At 36.2% G+C, this 24,889-nt stretch overlaps 1 protein-coding gene across 2 annotated transcripts in view; it reads right to left on the bottom strand.

The window, feature by feature from the left end:
- The window catches only part of GKAP1 (G kinase anchoring protein 1), an 86,081-nt gene that overhangs the window by 48,468 nt on the left and 12,724 nt on the right, over window positions 1–24,889 (bottom strand). For both annotated transcript variants that reach the window (XM_047755242.1, XM_047755243.1), the window contains exons 3-6: window positions 21,564–21,707; window positions 11,615–11,692; window positions 5,502–5,625; window positions 3,210–3,232 (exon numbers count right to left, since the gene is read on the bottom strand). In XM_047755242.1, the coding sequence (XP_047611198.1) occupies window positions 3,210–3,232; window positions 5,502–5,625; window positions 11,615–11,692; window positions 21,564–21,707 (369 nt within the window). The remainder of the gene's footprint in view (window positions 1–3,209; window positions 3,233–5,501; window positions 5,626–11,614; window positions 11,693–21,563; window positions 21,708–24,889) is intronic.

Here is a 24,889-nt window from a genome sequence, read left to right as displayed (position 1 = left end):
TGGAACTACCATATGATCCAGCAATCCCACTCCTGGGCATCTATCCAGAGAGTACCATGACTCTAAAAGATACAGGTACCCCAATGTTCACTGCTGCACTATATACAATAGCCAAGACATGGAAGCAACCTAAATATTGACAGATGAGTAAAGAAGATGTGGTAAACAGAGGAGAAAATAAGGATAAAAAAGATGTGGTACAAATACACAATGGAATATTATTCAGCCATAAAAAGGAATGAAATAACTGCATTTACAGCAACATGGATGGACCTAGAACTTATCATGCTAAGTGAAGTAAGTCAGACAGTGAGACACAAACATCATATGCCATCACTTATACGGGAAAAAAAGAATACGATGAACTTCTTTGCAGAAAAGAAACTGACTCACAGACTTTGAAAAACTTAGGGTTACCGAAAAGAGACAGGTGGGAGGATATGGGCTGGGATTTGGGATAGAAATGTTGTAAAATTATGTTGTGATTATGGCTGTACAACTATAAATATCATAAAACTCACTCAACTAAAAATAAAGTATAATATGGAGTTCCATTGTGGCACAGCGGAAACAAATGTGACTAGTATCTATGAGGATATGGCCTTGCTTATTAGGTTGGGGATCCAGCACCGCCAAGTGTTGTGGTGTAGGTCGCAGAGTCGGGTCAGATCCCACATTGCTGTGGCTGTGGCGTAAGCTGGCAGCTGTAGCCCTGACCCAACCCCTAGCCTGGGAACTTCTTTATGCACTGGATGTGGCCCTAAAAAGCAAAAAAAAATTAATAATAATAAAAATTGTTTAAATAAAATTAAAAAATAAAATAAAATGCAAAAAAAAAAATCCATGTTTTCACAAGCTGTGGCATAGGCAGCAGATGTGATTCGGATAGAGTGTGGCTGTGGCTGTGGCTGTGGCTGTGGCTGTGGCATAGGCCTCAGCTGCAGCTCCAATTCAACACCTAGCCAAGGAACTTCCATATGCTACAGGTATAGCCATAATTAAAAAAAGAAAAAGAAGAGAGTGAAATAAGGCCATTTGCATCAACATGAAGACAACTAGAGATTACCACACTAAGAGAAGTCAGAAAGAGAAAGACAAATACCACATGATCTCACTTATGTGGAATCTAAAATATGGCACAAATGAACCTATCTATGTAACAGAAACAGACTCACAGACACAGAGAACAGACTTGTGGAGTGGGACAGACTGGGAGTTTGGGGTTAATACATGCAAACTATTACATTTAGAACAGATAGACAACAAGGTCCTAATGTACAGCACAGGGAACTATATCCAATCTTCTGGTATATATAGATGATGATGGAAAATAATATTTTTTAAAAAAGAATGTGTATATATTTATGACTGAGTCACTTTGCTGTACAGCAGAAACTGGCACAACATTGTAAATCAATTACTGTTTAATTAAAAAATTAAAAGTTCTTCTAAATTCCTAGAGTAATGGCATAACCATTACATATTTATATATTCCAGTCCCAAGAAAGTGAGTAATACCTCAATGGAAATCAAACACAACTTTGGTATATTTTTTACAAGTGTCAAAAGATACTGTGAATTACATATTCTTTTGACCAATTTCTTAAAATTGTTATGTACGAAATAAATTATAATTAGATTTCATTTATAAATGTACAAAATGTCTTAATCATCAGGATTATTCAAAGTGAATTTTATTACATAGCAAATCATTTAATAGAAGAAAAATAAAACAGTTCTAAAACTATAATGAGAGACAAAACATATGCTATATCACATACCTATGCCTGTTTAAATACAATTTTGTATTAAATATATTAAATAGATGAGATCCTGCCAGCCTGCATTTTTTTCTTTTCAATCACTGAAGAAGAAAAAGTAAACATGAATTGTTTATAAAAATTATTATTCCTTCCACTAATAGCTGCTGGTAGTCTCTTAGGAATAGGGTGCACCTTTGGTATCTGCTTCCTCATTTGTATAAAGCTATCTTCCAAATAAATCAATGCATAATAAAAAAATTGAAATCAGTCCAAAAGTACGTTTTCTACTTTCAAACATAAAATTAATACTCAGTCTATATTTGTGATTATTTAAATTTTAATCTAAAAATGGTGACAGTGGTTTGTAATTAACTTTAAAAGAATTTCTATCATCCGTTTTAACAAATCGATTTTGTGCTTGTGTGTATGGTTGAGGACTATATTACTAATATAGTCACAGAGTTATTTAAGATGTGGTTTTCACAGAGATAGATTTCATTTCCCTGACCTGTCAAGCAAATATCTGAAACATCAAAAAACAAAATGGTCAAAACCATGTATGTTTTCTAAAGTGAAATCAAGGAACATCTGACCATTAAAAAAAATCAATTAAGGAGTTCCTGTTGTGGGGCAGCAGAAATGAATCCAATTAGGAACCATGGGGTGGGTTTGATCCCTGGCCTCGCTCAGTGGGGTAAGGATCTGGCATTGCTGTGAGTTGTGGTGTAGCTGGCAGCTGTAGCTCCAACTGGACCCCTAGTCTGGGGACCTCCATATGTCATGGGTGCAGGCCTAAAAAAAAAAAAATCTATTAAGGGAATGAATAACAAAAATACTAGATAACTGAAGAAAAATGAAACTTTCAAATTACTACTTAAGTCAAAGGAACTCTTAACATTTTATTAGTGCCTTCCTCAATATTAGAAGATATTTTATAGTAGTTATCTTCTAATTCTAAAAGGTTTATAGAAGCTATATTAGAGTCTTTAAAAAATGACCTATAATACTAGGAAATTATGTGTAGGCTGCACTACCCTCTAATAATGAATGGCAAGAGAAGTATACGATCAGGTTATCTTATCTACAGATATAAATTATAAAATCACAGTTTACCTCACAATTTCCATAATTCCAAAAAATCCTGAGACATGGTTTTAGGATGTTTTTAATAAAGATTGGAATATTATACCATTTTTCCCTAAAATTTTAAGCTTACATGTGGTAACCTTTAAACACACACTAATTAGGACGCTAAATCAAATTCTATTATACTTCCTGCAAATAGTATTTTTATACTACTGTAATGTAATTTATATCCTTTTAATTGCCAGAAACATGCTTGAGTTCATTCATGACTTACTGCTAAACACTAAAGCATTATTCTTAAAATCATCAGAAGTTTTATCAAATGTCTTCTAGAATAAAGACGGTTACAATAACACTTACCTCAGTCTTTTTACTAATGGGATCTGTAAATGAAAAAAAAATGGTGAGACTTCATTGGAGGACATTAACATATAAAAATATTTCAATATGTAAAATATTTCAACAAAATTATTGAAAAAATTTTCAAAATTATAATAATAGTTACAGAAATCATTTGTAGGTTCTCTAGGACTCACATCAGATTTACTTTTCTAGGGATATGCTATTAAAATTTACACATAATTACTAATTTTCTCTCCTTAAGGATTTTTATCCCAGTAAATGCCACCTACACCAAATGGTACTATTAAATTTTAAACATTTGAATTCCATATATTTTAGGTTTATGGCTTCACATAATTCGGGAGGGGGGAATTGAAGGAGGAACAAATATGTCTAAAATCAAATCACAGGGTACTCTTATTGCCAAAAATTGTACAGGTCACTGCCTTTGTGGAATAAATACAACACAGAATAGCAATTTGTGTCTTTTAAAACTATTAGCTAGTTTTTTGTTAATTTTAAAAATACACATCATAGTGAGTTGATAATACTGTGGCAAAGTCCTAAAATTGATGAATATTTATAAATACAAAAAGATGGCATATCTATATCAAGATTAAACAAATCACTGACTTAGTAACAACAAAGTGTTTCTGAAATATTGTAGGAATGCACACAGATATAAGGTTGAAACTGAAGTACAAATAGGAAGCAAGTGTTCTTATTTAAATTGGAGATGATCAGGATATCTAATATTTAATAATGCTTTTCATGCATAGCAGAAATTTTTCATTCATGAGGACTAAAATAATTTAATAGAACAGTTTCTTATGAGAAATCTATTTGAGAATCTAAAAGCTGGTCCAGTTCTCTAAAGCACCCAGAATACTGTCCACAAACACAGTAAATGTCAAAATCAAAAGTATCAGATCAAACTCCCAAATCCTGGTGGGCTATACAGTCATTCTTCTAGCCATGTTCTACTTAGCATCATACAACGTGATGCCCAAAGCCAAGGAAGAATCATGACTGTGTTAATCATGGTTTTGAAACAGTTGTGTAGCTTCCTTTTAACAGTATTATACTAATGTCTTTCTCGATGTAGCTAATAAATTTACATAGCTTAAACACATGAAAAAAAATTAAGTTTTAGAAAGCATTCTTTTCATGTTTCTGCCTAGTTTTTAATAATTCATATATAAAATCTTTCTTACCAAAGTTGGAAATTTAACATACATCTCTTCTTTTAATCCCCAAACAAAGCAACCTAATCAACAAGGCAGGCTATAGGAAAAACTTTCCTCATCTTTAAATGAAAGCAATACAATCCTCTAAATTTATTCCTAACTCCACAGGTTTGTTAATGAAAACGTCCTTTTGTTTACCTTTTAATTATTCCTAAGGTATTATTAATCCTCATGAAACAAATGCCCAGTGTATTAAACTCTCAGTCAGTGAAGAAGCAGCTGTTCATTTGGTCATCAATAATTATAACTGGTATTATTAGCACAGCACTCATCGCTAAAATTTTCTGTGATGACAGTAATGTAACATACCTGTGCTGTCTAATATGGAAGCTGCTAGTTACATACGGCACTGAGCATCAAATGTGGCTAATGCAACTAAGGCATTTTTAACTTCAATGCATTTTAATTAACTTATAGTTTGCCACACATGAATCGTAGCTACCATATTATACAGCATAGACTTGAAGTTTTTGCCATTTCCCATACCAAAAATAATGTGCTTTGTGGTCTATTTTAACAAGTCTGGTGGATGGTATAATTTCCTCGGTCTTCCCTGCTCAATAAAAACAATACAAACGATATTGTATAGGGATTTCTGGTAATAAGTCTCATTCTAAAAATCCGTATTTCAATTTTCTAAGATATAGTTCCAGATAACCTGAAGAGGTTGACCAATAATGGATGAAATCTGAAAATAGTATTTCTGGTCTAGCATAAGCCAAATCACTTTATTTTTATAAGGACAATAATATCTTTCAAGATGACTCAAAAACTACAAATGTCAATTTTTATTTTCAGTGAGTTTTAGAAAAGGGAAAATTTAGAAAAGAAATTAGAAAATTTAGAAAGATAAATCCTTAATGAAATTTTATTTAATGACTGATTTTAAACTACTTTAACCCCCAAACAGTTTATTTCCAAACAGGTTTATATTCTTTACATTCTAAGTAATATTAATAAGACAATCTTTACTTATTTTAAAAATCAGAAAAGTACTTACAACTTAAGTATACAAAGACTCAGAATAGTTCCCCTAGTATAAGAGATTTTGTACATATATTACCTTCAGATTGAAACTCTTTTAATGTTACTGTGAGAGGTTTGACTTTTCCACGATGAGTCTTTCTTTTACCTTTTTTATTTATAACCTTTGTCTGAGTTGAAACATTTTCATCATTTTCATATTCCTAAAAAAGCAAAATTACCAACAATAATTAAGCTTGGTTTACACTAGTAAAATCAACTTACCAATAAGTAATATGCTCCTTAAAATTTTATTTTTTTAAAATAAGAAGCAAATAAAAAAATCAAAACATAGGCTATCCAAACTATATAAAAAGACACTTTCTTTTACACTCAATCTCTTGCCTTTTAAAAACTAAAATAAAAAGCTATACTTTGGTTTATAACTCCTAGTTGCCACACTCTTCTTCACTTTAGGACCAAACTTAATTTTTTTTTTTTTGTCTTTTTAGGGTCGCATCCATGGTATATGGAAATTCGCAGGCTAGGTGTCGAATCGGAGCTGCAGCTGCCAGCCTACGCCACAGCCACAGCAATGCCGGATCCTTAATCCACAGAGCGAGGCCAGGGACAGAATCTAGGTCCTCTGGATACTAGTCAGGTTCATTAACCGCTGAGCCACGACGGGAACACCAAGACCAAACTTTAGGTGATACTCAACAATAAATTTCCTTTCTCACCCACACTGAAATCTGGCATCTGCTGTTCTGACACTAAAATTAAGGTCAACCTCCTTTACAGTGTAAAATACAAAGACATTTTTTCTAGCACCCCTTGTTTTCTCAATACATTTCTGATTATTCTTTTCTTTTTTTGGTTATAAATGCTTTTTTTAAAAAAAAATCAAAGTGTAGTTCATTTATAATGTTGTGTTAGTTTCAAGTGTACAGCAAAGTGACTCAGTTATACATACATGTATATGTACTTTTTTAGAGTCTTTTCCCTTACAGGTTATTACAAAATATTGAGCAGAGTTTCCTGTGCTATACAGTAGGTCCTTGCTGATTATTTTATAATAAAGAATGTGTATATGTTAATCCCAAATTCTTAATTTATCCCCCCCCCCATCATTCCCCTTTGGTGACCATAAGTATGTTTTATATATCTGTGAGTCTGTTTCTGTGTTGTATATAAATTCATTTGTACCATTGTACCATTTTTTTAAGGGCCACATCTGCAGCATATGGAAGTTACCAAGCTAGGGGTGGAATCGGAGCTATAGCTGCCATCCCATGCCACAGCCACAGCAATGGGGGATCCAAGCCACATCTGTGACCTATACCATAGCTCATGGCAACACTGAATCCTTAACTCACTGAGTGAGGCCAGAGATCGAACCCACATCCTCATGGATACTAGTCAGATTTGATACTGCTGAGACACAATGAGAACTCCCATATTAACATTTTTTTTTTAGATTCTACATATAAGCAGTATCATATGAATCTTGTCTCTGTCTGGTTTACTTCACTTAGTAGGATAATCTCTAGGTCCATCCATGACCTGAAATAATGCAAATGGCATTATTTCATTCTTTTTGCGGCTAAGCAATATTCCACTGTATAAATATATCTTCTTTATCCATTTATCTACTTCTGATTATTCTTTTGGGGGAGGGGCACACTGTGGAATGTGGAAGTTCCCAGGCCAGGGACCAAACCTGTACTACAGCAGCGACAAGCTGCTACAGTGACAACACTGGATCCTTAAGCTGCTGTACCACAAGGGAACTCCTACTTCTGACTATTCTTAAGTCTCCTTCACTGGCTTCTCTTTTCCTAATTCTATTCTTTAAAATGCAGCCTCTGTTCACTATTATTCTTTTTTTTTTTTTCTTTTTGGCTACACCTGCGGCATTCCCAAGTTCCCAGGCCAGGGATCCAATTCGATTCACACCAGCAACCCAAGCCACAGCAGTGACAACACTGGATACTTAACACACTGCACCACCAGGTAACTTCCTATTATTTCTTTATTAACCTCTTCTTCTTATGCTTTATACTCATTCTTCTAACTCAAAGCGTAAAGTTCTATGTGATGACTTGGGTATGTACAGACAACTTGACCTGAATGTTCGAAAAGCATCTCCAAATTAAGTATGTTCACCCTGCCTTCCTTACTTGATCCTATAGTAAGTACCTGGTTTAATGCCACCATCATCTACACAACTGTCTAGTCTAGAAACCTCAGTCATCCTGGCCTATTCTTCCTACGCACTTTATATGCAAATTAGCAACTAGGTCTTTTTGAATTTATCTCCTAAAGACCTTTTAAATCTATTCCCTTTTATTCATAACTTATGTCATTTCCCCTATCTTTTTCTAGCTTGACACTGCAACACCCTCTAATTTTAGTCCCTCCAATCATCTTCCGCACTATTATAGCATGAGTTTCTATAATGAAAATCACGTTAAAAATATTCAACAGCTCTGTGCCAACAAATGTGTAAAACCCAATCTCCTTCACCTGTACACGAGGTTCTTTATATCCTATTCTAGTAGCAGTACCTCTAGCAACTCTAAGTCCCTAAATTAGTTTTTCAAATATGCTCCACTCTTTCACATGCACATATTTTGTATACATGACACTCCTTCACTGGGAAGGCCTACTTTATCTTGCCTACCAATGGACTGCTATACAGCCCAGTACGACTCCTCTTTAAGAACCCTTCCCTGAAGTTTCCGTCGTGGTTAAAGAATCTGACTAGGAACCATGAGGTTGTGGGTTTGACCCCTGGCCTCGCTCAGTGAGTTAAGGATCTGGCATTGCCATGAGCTGTGGTGTAGGTTGCAGAACACGGCTCAGATCCCGAGTTGCTGTGGCTCTGGTGTAGGCCAGCAGCTACAGCTCTGATTGGATCCCTAGCCTGGGAATCTCCATGTGCCGCAGGTGTGACCCTAGGAAAGGACAAAAAGAGGGGGAAAAAAAAAAAGAAAAAAGAAAAAGAAAAAAAGAACCCTTTCCTGGAGTTCCTGCTGTGGCACAGTGGGTCAATGGTCTGGCTTGTCTCTGTGGAGGTGATAGTTTCATCCCCAGCCCAGCAGAGTAGGTTAAAATCTGGCCTTGCTGCAGCTGTGGCTTAGGTCATGGCTCTGGCTCAGATTCCTGCTGCAGCTGTGGCACAGGTCACAGTTCCAGCTCAGATTCCATCCCTAGTCCAGGAATTTCCATATGCTGAGCATGCAGATGAAAAAGAAAAAAAGAAAAGAACCCTTTCCTAAGATATTCTGCCACTTATATGACAACAGGGGTAGACCTTGAGAACATTATGCTGAGATAAGACAAAGACAAGTACTATATGCTAACACTTATATGTGTAATCTTAAAAAAGCCAAACCTGCTTAAAAAAAAAAAAAAAAAGTAAAGTGGTAGTTACCAGGGGAAGGGGTAAGGAGATGAAACTGATGGTATTTAAGGATACAAATGTGTAATGCATAATAATTAAGCTGTAGAGATCCAAGGTACAGTGTAATTAATATATACTGTATTAGATCTCTATAGCTTATATATAAATAAATATATATTATATACATTTCTATACTATTCTATAAGAAGCATTCCTTCATGGCTCATAGGGTTAAGCATCCAGTTGTCACAGCTGGAGCTCTGGTTACAGCTGTGGTATAGGCTCAACCCCTGGCCCAAGAACTTCCACATGCTGCAGGTGAGGCCGAAAAATAAATAAATAAATAACAAAAAAAATTTTTAAAACCCCTATACTATAATGATGTAATATGATAAATACTGCTTATCTGGCAATTATATTATAATATATAAATTATCAAAGTAACATACTATACACCTTAAATTTATAAATTGTAAAATATCAGATTTATCAAATTAAAAATAATCCTTTCCTTAAACCCACTCCCATCAAAGGCACAGAAAATTCTATTTTCCTGACTTCCAACTGCACTGAGAACATACATTTCTAAATACTATACACAACAATTATATGTGTGTCTCCCTCCACTAAGCTCAAGAGCTTGGACCATGTCTTTATCTTTGTATTGTGTGCCTAGCAAATTCTGAGAATTCAAAAAAAAAATGTTTGGTGAATGAGTTTCAGGATAGAAAATGCCACACCAAATTTTAGGTATTATAAAAATCCTTAGGCTAAAATAATTATTTTATTGGAATACTGAGTTAACATTCGATGTAATCACATCAAACGAGCCACTGCATACAAAAGGAGTTTTTCCATTCTCTGAGATTCATTACAGTCTGATATTATCAATGCTTTTACATAGTAGGCCTATGACTGTGCCAAGAAAACTGGCTGTAAGCATATTTTACCAACACCATCTACTCTACTCCTTTTCTATAGGCAAAGCTAATCTTTTTAGTTTTAGAATCTAGACATATATCTAACAACAATGAATCATTTGTATGATAATATCTATTTGATAGATTTTATTTTTGAACTGAGCAAGTCAGAATTTTTTTCAATGTAATCTGAAAGTCCATTTAAATGATTAAATCATAGTAAAGCTAACTATATCCACTTTTGTAATTGCCAGCTTTGTGTCTAAATGGACAAGTTACAATAACAATTACAATTACTGATTATTCGGGATAACAGGTACAGGGACATGGAAAATGAAACTGACATACAAAGGGTACCATGTCCGCTCTAACAGCAACTTTCATTCTCTTCCCTTGAGCCGTAAATAAAAAAAAGTCATCTGCGGTAAATGTTAGTTAACTCTCACCTTGAGTGAGGAAGCGAGTGTACAATGACATAGTCTAAAGGCCCTTAAACCAGAAACCATTTATAATCAACCACTCAGTAATCACAAGGTGAATAAATTATGAACCAAAAAAAAAACCCCTATATATGTAAAGGAATAAAACGTTAAATATGGATAATATAAATGATCAACTTAAATAAAGAAAATAGAAACTGGGAGTTCTCATTGTGGTTCAGCGGAAATGAATCCAACTGGTATCCGTAAGGATGAAGGTTCAATCCCTAGCCTCACTCAGTGGGTTAAGGATCCAGCATTCCTGTGAGCTGTGGTATAGGTTGCAAATGCAGCTTGGATTCTGTTGCTGTGGCTGTGGTGTAGGTCGGCAGCTGTAGCTGGGAACTTCCATAGACTGCAAATGCAGCCCTAAAAAGCAAAATAGAGAAAATAGAAACCAACACTATATTTTGCTTAAATGTTCCTACAGTTACAAGTTGTGGAATGCACTTTGGCATACAGTCCGATATCAAGGCTTAGTGATAAATACTGAGTTCACAAGGTCAAATTATCAGAATTGTCCTCTAATTTAGTTAATTACAGTGTACCTCTAGCAGAAGGTCTCTTAATGGACGCCTCTGTATTCACACTTAAATTTTAAAAATTTAATTGTTTTCTATGTTAATTTAAAATGAGTTAAAATCGGGGAGTTCCCATTGTGGCTCAGCAGAAACGAACCTGACTAGTATTCATGGGGACGCAGGTTTGATCCCTGGCCTTGCTCAGTGGGTTAAGGATCTGGCGTTGCCATGAGCTGTGGTGTAGGTCGCAGATGCGGCTCGAATCTGGCATTGCTGTGGCTGTGGTGTAGGCCAGCAGCTTCAGCTCCAATCTGACCCCTGGCCTGGGAACCTCCATATGTGGCCCTAAAAAGACAAATAAATAAATGAGTTAAAATAAATCACCTGCAATTAAGTTCATTTCCTGTCTTCCCTTCACCTTGGGAAGAGAAATTTTTTTCTTCTTCTTCTTCTTTTTTATGCCGGCACCTGCAGCATATGGAAGGTCCCAGGCTAGGGGTCAAATCAGAGCTGCAGCTGCTGACCAACTCTAGAGCCCTGGCAACACTGGATCCAAGCAGCATCTACAACTTATGCCACAGCTTGTGGCAACACCAGATCCTTAACCCACTGAGTCACAAAGTAAACTCTGGGAGGAGAAATTTCTTAAATATCCCAAATCACCAGATAAAGCTTAGTCCACATGTTTCTGTTGTCCCTCAAACCTTGAAGAGAAATCTTATAAAAATCTTATGTTAATATTTGGTTACAATAATGATTATTTAGGACAAACTTTAAAGGAAAACTTTTACACAAAATTTTGGAAGGTACTAACTTCTGGAAATCCAATCCTATACTAAGGCAATTTAAATCTAATAAAATAGCTAAATCAATAGATGTGTAAATACCTTTTTGTGTTCTTCATATTCTAATTTACTTAGCAACAATGCCTTCTCAAGATCTGCTTCAAACATTTCAGATGTCAGCTAAAAATAAACAGAGTTTCACAATAAACAGATGATAGCATTATACTACACCAGCAAGGTAACCATGACAATACATACAGGATAAAAAAACAAAGACTTAAAAAAACAGTCTGGGTTCTCCAAAATTATCTATCCAAGCCAAAGGAGAGAACTCTGTATTTTATAGGAGATAACAAAGTAAAAATTTTTAATTTTGAGATTTTTATTTCTTTTGTCAATTATCTGTGTATATATCACATAATCATTATATATATATATTTTTTTTTTTTTTTGTCTTTTTAGGGCCACACCCATGGTTCCCAGGCTAGGGGTCTAATGGGAGCTGTAGCTGCCGGCCTACACCACAACCACAGCAATGCAGGATCCAAGCCGCTTCTGCAACCTACACCACAGCTCACGGAAACACCAGATCCTTAACCCACTGAGCGAGGCCAGGGATTGAACCCGCAACCTCATTGTTCCTAGTCGGATTCGTTCCTGCTGTGCCACGATGGGAACACCATCATTTTACTTTAATTAAAAAAAAAAGAAACTTGGAGTTCCTGTCGTGGCTCAGTGGTTAACGAATCTGACTAGGAACCATGAGGTTGTGGGTTCCATCCCTGGCCACGCTCAGTGGGTTAAGGATCCAGTGTTGCCGTGAGCTGTGGTGTAGGTCTCAGAGGAGGCTCGGAATGGTGTTGCTGTGGCTCTGGCAGAGGCTGGCGGCTACAGCTCTGATTAGACCCCTAGCCTGGGAACCTCCATATGCCGTGAGTGTGGCCCTAGAAAAGACAAAAAGACCAAAAAAAATTTAAAAAACTTTACAAAGAAATTGACACTGTAATAGATGTCAAAGACAGTATCCTGTTTAGGACACAGAAAATATAATAGTGATTATTATTCAAAAATATAAGAATACTGAAGACTCATAAGCATTACAAAACATACCGTTTCCTTAATACAAACTAATCCACATGTATAGAACCTTTAAATAAGGGGACCAATTGTTCTGGTATATGCCTGATGTTACAGAATTCACTATCTTTTTATTCCTCTTATATGACTACCCTAACCTCAAATCATTTAATACTATAATAACATGATTCTTTGTGATCTATACCTTTTGGTTCTTCTTTCTCACCACTCAATCTCACCTTAACTTCTTACAACCTAGCTTCCACCACCCTCTAATAAAATTACTCTCCAAGAATTACTTTTCCTAATTGCCAAAAAGAACTGCTACAGTATAAAGGATAGGACTTTGGGTTGTCAACCTTTGGGAATAAAGTATATCTGTAGCTGAATATAGGATAGTTGAAAAACGATAGGAGTAAACATTCTGGATTTGTCTACATCTCTGTGTCTATCTACATATACCGTATATACAAGCATAAACTCAGTGGACATTGCTTATTTTTGTTTGTCCATAATTCCTTCCTTTATTCTTTTGAATAACTACACTTCATTCCTATAACCTATGATTCTAGCAAGACAGCCAATCACCTAATCCCGTATACTACCCACTTCCATACCCACACAAATATCCCAGCTGCCATCACCAAAAACAGCGTCAGAGCAAAGGACCCAACCCTTTTGTGTTCTCCTAGGAATTAAAACTTGAGAACAAACACAAAGAAACTGGAGTTCCATCATCTGATGACAGCCTCTAAAAGTGAGTAAGTATACTACTAGTTCTACTAGGCTCATGGCTCTGAGCACCCCAAAATTCCGTAGTTTCCATCTTTCCCAAGGCCTAGTTTTTATTTTTTAATTCAAATTTGTGAATCACTCAGTGTCCTTTGGTCAAATTATTTTTGCCAAAGGTATTCCGAATCATTTCTGTTGATTAAAGATTAAAAAAACTAAACCAAAATAGAAACCAATTCCAAAAAGGAGTAATCTGTTTCAAAGGCATACCTTAAAAATCAGAAAAATGTTAACACTGGACACCATGAACTAATAAACTTTTTCTAACCAAAGTTATCCCTTTGAAAACATCCAATCCTATACTAAGACAAAAAAAAGAAAAAAAAAAGGAAGGGAAAGTTAGGTTTATCATGGAAAAAAATGAATCTAACCCAGAGAAAAATATGATTAGAATTAAAATGGTAAAATAAGGGCATATAACACTAGAAAATCTGGTTAAGCCTCAAATATATACTTTACAGAATAACTAAAAAGTGAAGAATTAATTCAATGTAAATTCATACAATCAGGAAAAAGTAACTTTTTTAAAAGGTTAACCTTTTAAATACTTTATTATACAAATGGATATTAAATACAATATACAGGAGTTCTCGTCATGGCGCAGCAGAAATGAATCCACCTAGGAACTGTGAGGTTGTAGGTTCGATCCCTGTCCTCACTCAGTGGGTTAAGGATCCAGCATTGCTGTCAGCTGTGGTGTAGGTCGCAGACGCAGCTCAAATCCTGAGTTGCTGTGGCATAGGCCGGTAGCTGTAGCTCTGATTAGTACCCTAGCCTGGGAACCTCCATATGCCAAAAGTGCAGCCCTAAAAAGCAAAAATAAATAAATAAATATAAAAAATAAAACAATATACAGTTATAAGGTAAAAAAAGAACTGAATTCATGTCAGTGTTATACAAAAAAAGTTTATATCAATTTCTCCACCTAAACTCAAAGCAGAGTATAAAATATTTCACTATAATTAAAGCATAGTATCATCTCAACATAGAAAAAGTAACAAAACTACTTGAGTTTATTCTGAGCAACACTGGTTCAATTTACCACTAAACTTTTAATCCATATTAATGACATTTAACATTTACAGGAAAGGCATTTAAGATTATTTCCAATATTTGACATATTCTGACAGATATTCCAAAAATAAATCACTGGGCAGAAGAACGAGTTAGGAAGTTGGGAATCTTGCAAAATGTCATTATTTTTTTCATACTATCTCACAGAACTTAAATATTAAGTTAGTTGATTCTAAGAGTATGATAAAAGAGCATGAATGAAATGAAACTTTTGAAGTGAAAAATATAGCTCTCTCCAGCATTTAACTCTAAATACAGCAATTCAGAACTTACATTTACCTTTTAATTATAAACAAAAACTAGTATATAAAAAAATACAACTAGGCAAAGATGATTTCAGTTTAACTCTTTAAAAACTAGAAAAAAACTTCCAAAAATATTACTGTATGATCAATTAGCGTATTAAGGATTCACAGAGAACCTTTGCCTGTAGGCTTTTAAAGCAGCAGCATAAATTTGGCTTTTGCCCTCAAAGAATTTCTACTCCAGCTGGGAATAGAAAACTAACACACAGAACATAAAGAAAACAGAATAAGACATTAAAACTGCTACAAAAGTTGAGGGTAAACAACAAATAGAACTCAAAGAAGCATACAGAAAAGAAACTAATTTAAGGTGGTTCTTATAAGATAAATATACTTTGGACAGGTAGAAAAAGGAATGGAAGAATTTCAGGAGGAAAGAGCCACAGGAACAAAGGTATGATATTAAGAATATATTATGGGATACAGGATTAAAAATGAATTCTATGCAACAAGAGAGATGTGGAAAAAAGTCTTTGGAAGATCATACAGGTGGATAATTTACATTCCTGTTCCACCCATGTCAGCTATGACCTGAGGCAAGTTATGTCTGTGAATCGCAGTTTCTTCATACATAAAAAGGACACACAAATATCAATTTTGCAAGGTAGTTTCAAAGATTTAAGGCTATAGTATATGTAAAGCACCTAGTACAATGCCTACCTGGCACAAAAGTTACACAGAAAATCAGAACTCTCCTTCTTTATGCTGGAGAACAGTATAAAATAAGATTGCTTAGAAGGGTAGAATTAGATTCCAGACACTCCCTAAAAATTAGACATTCAGGAAAGAGGAACACCGATAAAAGTAAAGTTTAAAGAAATAAATCGGCATGTGAGAAGAATGAGAACTTAGAATCTATATGTCTGGCTAAACCAGTGCAGTCTCAGCATGCAGGAACCTGGATCTCAATACAATAGTGCAGGAAACAAAGAAGCCCATTTCTCATCAAAGAATGACCAAGTTTTGGAACACTGATTAAATATGAAAAATGAAAAGAGAAAGAATCAAAAATAAGATTTTTTGACTCCAGACAACAGGGAGAATAGTAGCATAAGATTCCAGTATCAGGAAACAGAAAGAAAATATGATTCTACATTCCCTAACCTTGTCTTAATTAGAAGACTATTTAATCACAAGACTGCTGTAAATACAGTTGTCAATCTGATTAATCAGTACATGCACAGGCAGAACTGGGGGTGGGGGTAGGAGAGTCTGGGCCTGAAAGACACAAACCAGGCAAGAAAATGCAAATGAAACCATGATTTTTAAGAAAATATCTTATATTTAAGTTTTCAAATTGAACGTTCATCATTTTATTTACAGTTATGCGAGGAGGAGGAAGAAAAGAAGAAAAAAAGGAAATAGCCTACAGAACTGGAGAAGATACTTACATGTGCCCAAGATGGAATACTTCAGATCCCCTCCCTCCCTCTTGGCTTCCTCATAGTCTCCTACTCCCCCACCTAGTAGTAAAACATTTTTTTTTTCTATTTAAACAAACCTATAGCTCAGGGGCTTATGAAGAATCAATGAAAAATGAGGACAGTAGGAGTTCCCCTTGTGATGCAGTGGAAAGAAATCCGACGAGGAGCCATGAGGGTGCAGGCCTCGATCAGTGGGTTACAGATCTGGTGTTGTCATGGGCTATGGTATGAGTGGCAGACGCAGCTCGGATCCTGCGTTGCTGTGACTGTGGTGTGGGCTGGCAGCTACACTCCAATTCAATTCCTAGCCTGGGAACCTCAATGCACTGCAGGTGCGGCCCTAAAAAAAGGCAAAAAAAAGAATGAAAAAAAGAAGAATGAGGACAGTAAATATTTCAGATACTATCTAAAATATTTCAGATTTTTAAAAAATTTTAAGTTGAAGTACCATAAAAATTTTCCAAATGAAGAATTTCCCATTGGTATCATGGGAACAGAATCATTATAAATCAACACAGAACATCATTCTCAAGACATCTAACACTTGCAGCCAAGCGTTTACCACAGGAGCAGGAGCACCTTCCAATCCTCCTTTCGTCCATCTCCCTTTCAATTTCTCTTACCCAATTTTTCTAATTAAGTGATTTTCAAAGTGCGGACCACATTACCTTTCATTACTGTGGAAAGCGGAATTATTTTCCCAGATTTTTTCCAAAAGTTTTATGATCATTATGATTTTAAAGATTGTTAATATTCTACAAAAGCTGTTTCTATGTGTTTATACTAATGATCAGGTTCAGTTCATCTCAGCTAATGTAGCTTCATGTTGTTTGAGTGCTGTTTATTAAGTCCGCATTTTTGCTGTATACTTGATTACATTTCAAGGTTAAAAAAAAACGGTTCCATGAATCACTGAAGAATTAAAAGTAGTAATGAAAATAGTAAATAATGCAACTTAAGAAAACACAAAAAATTTAAAAATGAACCGGACTCCAATACAGTTAATACAGAATATAAATCTGTATGTGTCCGGACAAGAGCGATATCACATAAGCAACTGAAAGGGAAAACTATAAATACAAAATTAAGATAGTGAAAATTTGACATTTCAATTTATTCAGTCATCAATCTATTTATTCCTAGCTTCTTTCTATGAAACACGGTCAGAGCAGTGACCTAAAAACATTATAGTTTTTGTTTCACTTTCAAAGCACAATGACCTGTATGAGTCTTTCCAGAACAAGTACCAAGTAATGCTTTCCAGAACAAAAGTGAAGTGATGAACTTTGTTGCTCAAGAAAAAGTCGACAACACAGAGCACTCCTTATAGGTACACTAGATACAAGACAAACTATCACCAATAGACTTATTATACCATCCATGAGGTTAATGAGAAATATCACACTCACAGACAAACTAACAAAAAAAAGAAAAAAGAAAAAGCTCTTGGCAAAAATGCCCTTATCAGATGAACTGGTGTATACAGTGTGATAAAACAATTACTATGCACATGCCAGCAGATATTTCACTTCAGAGATGGACAAAACCAGTGATGTGTGGAGTTTCAATCAATACAATAGGAGAGGCGTACCCGTCGTGGCTCAGTGGTTAACGAATCTGACTAGGAACCATGAGGTTGTGGGTTTGATCCCTGGCCTCACTCAGTGGGTTAAGGATCCAGTGTTGCCGTGAGCTGTGGTGTAGGTCGCAGACGCAGCTGGGATCTGACGTTGCTGTGACTCTAGCATAGGCCAGTGGCTACAGCTCTGATTAGACCCCTAGCCTGGGAACCTCTGTATGCTGTGGGAAGTAGCCCTAGAAAAGACAAGAAGACCAAAAAAACAAACAAACAAAAAAACAAAACAAAAAAAAACCCACCACAACAGGAGACAGAAATACACATTTTTTTTTTTTTTTTTTGGTCTTTTTAGGGCCACCCTGCAGCATCAGAGCTACAGCTGCTGGCCTATACCACAGCCACAGCAACACGGGATCCAAACTGTATAGCAACCTTTACCAAAGCTCACAGCAACACAGTATCCTTAACTCACTAAGCAAGGCCAGGGATCGAACCTACATCCTCATGGATACTAGTTGGATTCATTACCTCTGAGCCATAACAGGAACTCCCACAATAAAATTTGATCTATTTATCACTGAAAATCCATGAGAAGAGATTTTTCTATTCATTCATTATTTTTGAGCCACAATGTAAAATTTTAAGAAGGTACCCTCGAATCAGTGTTAACAATGCACAATCATGAATGTAATATGTTATACCTGAACAACAATACAGAGATTTATTCCCAGGCAACAACGTGGTGAACAGTATGTCTCTTGATCTTGATTCAACAGTAAAAGAAATGGTAAAAATTCTGAATACAATCAAATCGAAGTCAGGGCCTATTCATCTTTTTTAAAAAAGATTTACTGAGATATAATTCATATATTTTATATATCACACATCACAGAAAATTCACCCATTTCAAATTCACCCATTTCAAGTGTGAAGCATATACTTCCTTTCATGTATACATCTCTGCAAAGAAAATTTTCACCCGTCTCTCCTTCAATTTCTCTTACCCAATTTTTCACTATTATTTCACCTTTTCATATAACATTACTGTCACCTTGACTTTTTAAAAAAATGTTCTAGCTCCTTGGTTTTTATTAAAGCAAAAAAATGGTGCTGCCTAAAATCAATTTCTGTTCCCTATAGCAAATCTTTTCCAAAGTACACTTTCACTTTGGACATTAAATACAATGTTCTTTTCCTTTTATGAGGCAGAAGCTTTTCTTCAGCTGACACGAGATCAACGAAGATCTAGGATTTGCCCCTAAGTAGGTAGAGTGGATGCTTCTTTACCATCTACCTAGATGCTGTTTAATCTCAGCCCTCAGATTTATTTATTTATTTATTTATTTATTTATTTTTGGTCTTTTTGCTATTTCTTTGGGCCGCTTCCGTAGCATGTGGAGGTTCCCAGGCTAGGGGTCGAATCGGAGCTGTAGCCACTGGCCTACGCCAGAGCCACAGCAACGCGGGATCCGAACCGCTTCTGCAACCTACACCACAGCTCACGGCAACGCCAGATGGTTAACCCACTGAGCAAGGGCAGGGACTGAATCCGCAACCATGGTTCCTAGGCGGATTCGTTAACCACTGCGCCATGACGGGAACTCCTCAGCCCTCAGATTTTATGCTGGGGGTTAGCTGAAGTAAATTTATATTATCGCTTTGATAATTTAGGAGTAGGAAACTTTGTCCTAGCATTCCTCTATTATGTTTAAAACAAGCAGCCACATAACAGGCAAGATTTCTATGTCCAGCTTTGTGACTGGCTCAGTCCTCAGTATCTAGAGCTTCTCACAATGCCCTTTCTCTGTGAGGGAGAACACCCACCATAACCTATGCCTTCTGCCTATTACAGGCACTGCCTGGTTCCTACTTTTAAAACCTATTACTCCACTGAGTTAAAATGATTCCAGGTGGTATACTGCCCATCAGTTCCAAGGCTTGCCCTTATTTCTTCTACACTTGTCAGTGTAATTATCCCAGGAATGACTCTACTTCTTATGACCTTGATTATTTTCCTACAAGTGAGACTTCCAAATAAGGTACTGGGTTTTCCTAAGGGCCCCATCAGTACTATATCCAGAAGAATTTCCTCAAAGTGCCTGAGCCTTGGATGATATCTGTTTTTTATGGCCACACCTGCAGCATATGAAAGTTCCTGGGCCAGGGATTGAATCCAAGCCACAGTTACAACTTATGCCACAGTCAAGGCAACACCGGATCCTTTAAACCACTGTGACGGGCAGGGGATCAAACTCAAAGCCCAGCAGTGACCCAAGCAACTGCAACAGGATTCTTAATCCACTGCACCACAGCGGGAATCTAAGGTCAGGGCCAAGTTGACTATTTCCTTTTCATAATTACCTGGTCATTTTGGTAGCAATCAATAGGGGCAGGAAGAAGGGCAATCAAATATCTGTACTTAAGTTCCCATAATATAATGGAATCTATTTTGGTGCAAAGTTGACTAGTTATCCTTCATTAATTTTCCAGTGCTCCTTGGGCCACTGGGAGAAATTCCCTCTGGTGAAGACAGTGGGAAATTCTATTACTTTCCCTTTTTTTTTTTTTTTTTTTTTCCGCTTTTTAGGGCCATACTTGCGGCATACAGAGGTTCCCAGGCTAGGAGTCTGATCAGAGCTACAGCTGCTGGCCTACATCACAGCCACAGTAATGCCAGATCTGAGCCAAGTCTGCAATCTACACCACAGCTCACGGCAACACCGGATCCTTAACCATTGAGCAAGGCCAGGGACCGAACCTGCAACCTCATGGTTTCTAGTCGGATTCTTTTCCACTGCGCCACAACAGGAACTCCTCTATTACTTTCTAAACAAATAGATCTTGTAAGCCAGAAAAAATTTGTGAAAGTTAATGTTGTAGAAGGAAAAACAAGAATCAATTCTCCTCCCCTAGAATAATACAAGATGATTTATCCAGTTTACCAGTGCCTGGAAATATCATTTTTGCACAGTTCTAATGTGTAACTGATGCTCATATGACAAGCCTGAGGCACTACAAAATTCTACAGAAAATGTTATAATTAACACAGTTTATGTTAAGAATGTTTTAGTATAGCCTAATTCTTTAAGAACTGGTAACCCAAGCATCATAGGTATAACCACTCCATTAAGCCAAACATTTGCTAAAACAGTATCTACACCCAGATCAAATGACAGCTTAACAGATATACAAATATTCATTTCCCATACATACAACATCTCCTAGAGTACATTCCAGGCTTAGTATGTTCTCCTGGATATGATACATACAAAAAGAAATTGGCTTTATTAAATTATCTCTTTGGTTATTAATGACACATTTAATAGAGGCATAAAAGAACAAAACAGTATATAAATAGGAAAAAAAAACAAATGTCATAAGCTATTTTACAACAAGGCTGAAAAGGAAAAGTTTCCCCTCCAATTTTTTCTTTCTTTAAGCAAAACTGTCATTGAGTATTTTTTACCAAGAGACATCTGGTTCTAGGAGTGTGATTTTTTTTTATTTGAAATAATTTAATCCTGTTGTTCTACCTTCCTTATCTCTCATTTGTAAAAAGGCAGATGAGTTAAAAACCCCAAAAAATAACTGCTTGAAATTACCAAAACAAACAAACAATAAATGCGTCAATTGGCTTTCCGAATAGATAATAAACAGAATCTCTTTGTTAAAAGTAGCAAATACAAGTGAGTTAATCCAATCCCCAGAAAGGTGGTGTCATGATCAGATGTACTGCTATCTTAAAAACATAAAAATTCACTGAAAAACAAAGCAAAACAATGTGCTTTACTTAGCTGTACCTGCTCATCTCTTTGTCTCCACTCTTGCCAATTGTCTTCTCGTGAATCCTTCTGTACTGGGTTTGGTAATGAAAGTTCATGTTGAGGGTTACAAATGGCATGGGAGGATTTCTGGGGAATTTTCTTAAAAGCAAGATTCCTGAGCTATGAAACAAATAAAAAAATATATTAAACTCAGTTTATCAATCCGGGGATACCAATGGTTTTTTTTGGATTTAAGAAATCAGTATTTTTATACTCCTAAATACTCATTATGCTAACTGATGAAGTCACTATTTGTATTTTTTGTAATTTTTGTAAAATGTTAATTTTGCCAGCATTTGAGATAATTTTGGTGGCTTTCTAGATGAAATGATTAATAAGTGAGAAAGGATTATACTCTATTATACCACCATTTTAATGATTCAGCTTTACTAAAGAGAAGTTTATAGGAATAGAGATCAGGAATAACAAGTATGCTTTTAAAATGCAAAACAGGAGTTCCCGTTGTGGCTCAGCAGTAATGAACCCAACCAGGATCTATAAGGGAGTGGGTTCAATCCCTGACCTCACTCAGTGGGTTAAGAATCCACTGTTGCTGTGAGCTGTGGTATAGGTCACAGACGCGCCTTGGATCTTGTGTTGCTGTGGCTGTGGTGAGGCCAACAGATGTAGCTGTGATTCAATTTGACCCCTAGCCTGGGAACTTCCATATGCCTGAGTGCAGCCCTAAAGACAAAAATAAATTAATTAATCAATTAATTAAAAAATAAAATGCAAAACAATAGGATTCAATAAGATTAAAGTTTAATAGCTTACAAATTTAAAAGTTTAAATAATGAGAGAAGATAGCTTATGGAACTCTAGCAACTACTTTGCTAGTGCGAAAAAATACAGGGCCTCATCCACAAAGTAACATAGTGAACTAAAACTGTACTGGCCAAGCCACTCCCGATAGTAAGATTAATTTGAGACATAGAAGTTGAAATAGTGAGAAAAATACTGAAAGGCTATTATGGATTAAACTGTATTCCCTCAAAAAATATAGGCATAACCTTTGCTGTCTGAGAACGTGACCTAATTTGGAAATCTGTGCAATCGAGTTAAGATGAGGTTATACTGAATTAAGGTGGGCCCTAGTCCAATGACTAGGGTCCTCATAAGAAGGGTAGAGACAAAGATACACAAAGAGAACATCATGTAACAAAAAAGGCAGACTGGAGTGATGTAACCACAAGCCAAAGAATGCCAAGGATTGATGGCTACTACAAGAACCTAGGAAGATGCAAGGAAGAATTCTATTCAGTCTCAGGGAGAGCATGGCCCTGCTGACCTCTGGATAGGACATTTACCCTTTAGAAATGTTAAAAGAATAAATTTCTGTTGCATTAAGCCACCTAGTTTGTTGTTACAACAGCCCTAGGAAACCAATAAAAAGGTTTTAGAGGATTAACAATTTAACTGATAAGAGATTATCAGAGATGAGATATAAACACTGCTTTAAGTAGCTGGTTTCTGCCACAGAAAAGGCAGAGTAGGAGAGATGCTGCTGGAGATGAAGCCCTGGGAGGCAGACTGTGGATTTATTATAGAGGGCAGACCAACAGATCCACAGTGCGGCAGTGGGAAAGGAGGACGCTCAGGCTCATTACCAGTAATGTCACATAAGCCCCACTATTATCTTATTTTCTACTCCCCCACATCATCTTTAAATCCAAAAAGAAAATGGTAGGCAATCAAAATTTTTGTAAGATTGGACTTCTGAAAGATTGTACGGTGAGAAATATGTCTTTTAAAGTGACTATGTACAGAATTTTTTTTAAAGCAATGGTGATGGAAATGTAATAGAAATAAACTGAAAATATTTTTCTAAGTCTTGGTAATTATGAAATGAATATAGGCAGAAAAAAACTTTCACTACTTCTCTCATTAAATGATATTGAAGGGAATTCCCATTGTGGCCCAGCGGGTCAGGAACCTGATTAGTATCCATGAGGATGTGGGTTTGATCCCTGGACTCACTCAGTGGGTTAAGGATCTGATGCTGCTGTGAGCTGTGGTGTAGGTTGCCATTCTTATATACCTGACTGCTCCTAGTAAAAGACAAACACAGGCTAGCATTTCTTCTCAAAATAAATGAGTACATTAAATGTTGGTCATGTAACGGAGTTCTCACTGTGGCTCAGTGGGTTAAGAACCCAACTAGTATCCATAAGGATGTGGATTTGATCTCTGGCCTCGCTCAGTGGGTTAAGGAGCCAATACTGACTCATGCTGCCACATTGTTGTGGCTGTGGTGTAGGCCAGCAGCTGCAGCTCCAGTTTGACCCGTAGGTGGGGAACTTCCATACGCTGAGGGTACAGCCCTAAAAAGAAGAAAAAAAAAAAAAAAAGCAAATGTTGGTCATGTAACTCATGCTAGGAATGTCTAGGGAAGAAGGGCCTGCCATGCACTTATTACCCTTAAGAAACAGGTGACCATCAAATAGATAGAAATGTATGTTCAAGGCTAGTCATAGGATTATTGTCTACAATAGCAAAAAGAAAAAAAACAAAGGGGAGGGGGAACTACCTAAATGTTCATCACAAGGGTTCAATAAAGTAAACTATGACAAAGTCACATAATTTTAAATAACGTGAAATCATTTTAAACAATATAGATCTTTATTTGCTTGTAGGAAAAACTGCTCATACTAACTTTTAAAAAGCCAGTCATGAAAGTCTATTATATAGGTAAAATATGAATGTATAGATATGTGGGTATATACATATCTATATATTCAAATAAACTTTCATACATTTACAGAAAACAAATAGCAAAGCATTAATTTGTTATATCTCTAGTTATAGTTACCAATGACCTTTTTTGCCTTTTAAAACTTTGTTTTTCAAAAACTTTTTAGAATGAGCAGATAACTTCCATACACAGAAAAAAAAAAGGCATTTAAAAAACTTTCTTTACATCTGACTTTAAATACACACAAATTTTTGTTTTAATGGCTATATCTGTGCCATAGGGAAATTACAGAGATTGAATTCAAGCTGCAGCTGCAACCCACACCACAGCTGCAACAACACTGGATCCTTTAACCCACTGCACTGGGCCAGGGATCAAAACAGCACCTCTGCAGCATCCTGAGCTGCTGCAGACAGATTTTTTTTTTTCTTTCTTTTTTGGTACCTCACGGCATATGGAGTTCCTGGGCCATGGATCAGATCCAAGCCGCAGTTGTGATCTATGCCACAGCTGCAGCAACACCAGATCCTTTAACCCACTAGGCCAGGGATCGAACCTAAATGCTGGCGGTGCAACGATGCTGTGGCTCCCACTGTGCCACAGCGGGAAC

The sequence above is a fragment of the Phacochoerus africanus genome, chromosome 12 (assembly GCF_016906955.1).
Source record: "Phacochoerus africanus isolate WHEZ1 chromosome 12, ROS_Pafr_v1, whole genome shotgun sequence".
Classification (NCBI taxonomy): domain Eukaryota; kingdom Metazoa; phylum Chordata; class Mammalia; order Artiodactyla; family Suidae; genus Phacochoerus; species Phacochoerus africanus.
Note: the sequence above shows the minus strand (reverse complement) of the source record. Positions and strands in the feature narration are given on the sequence as shown.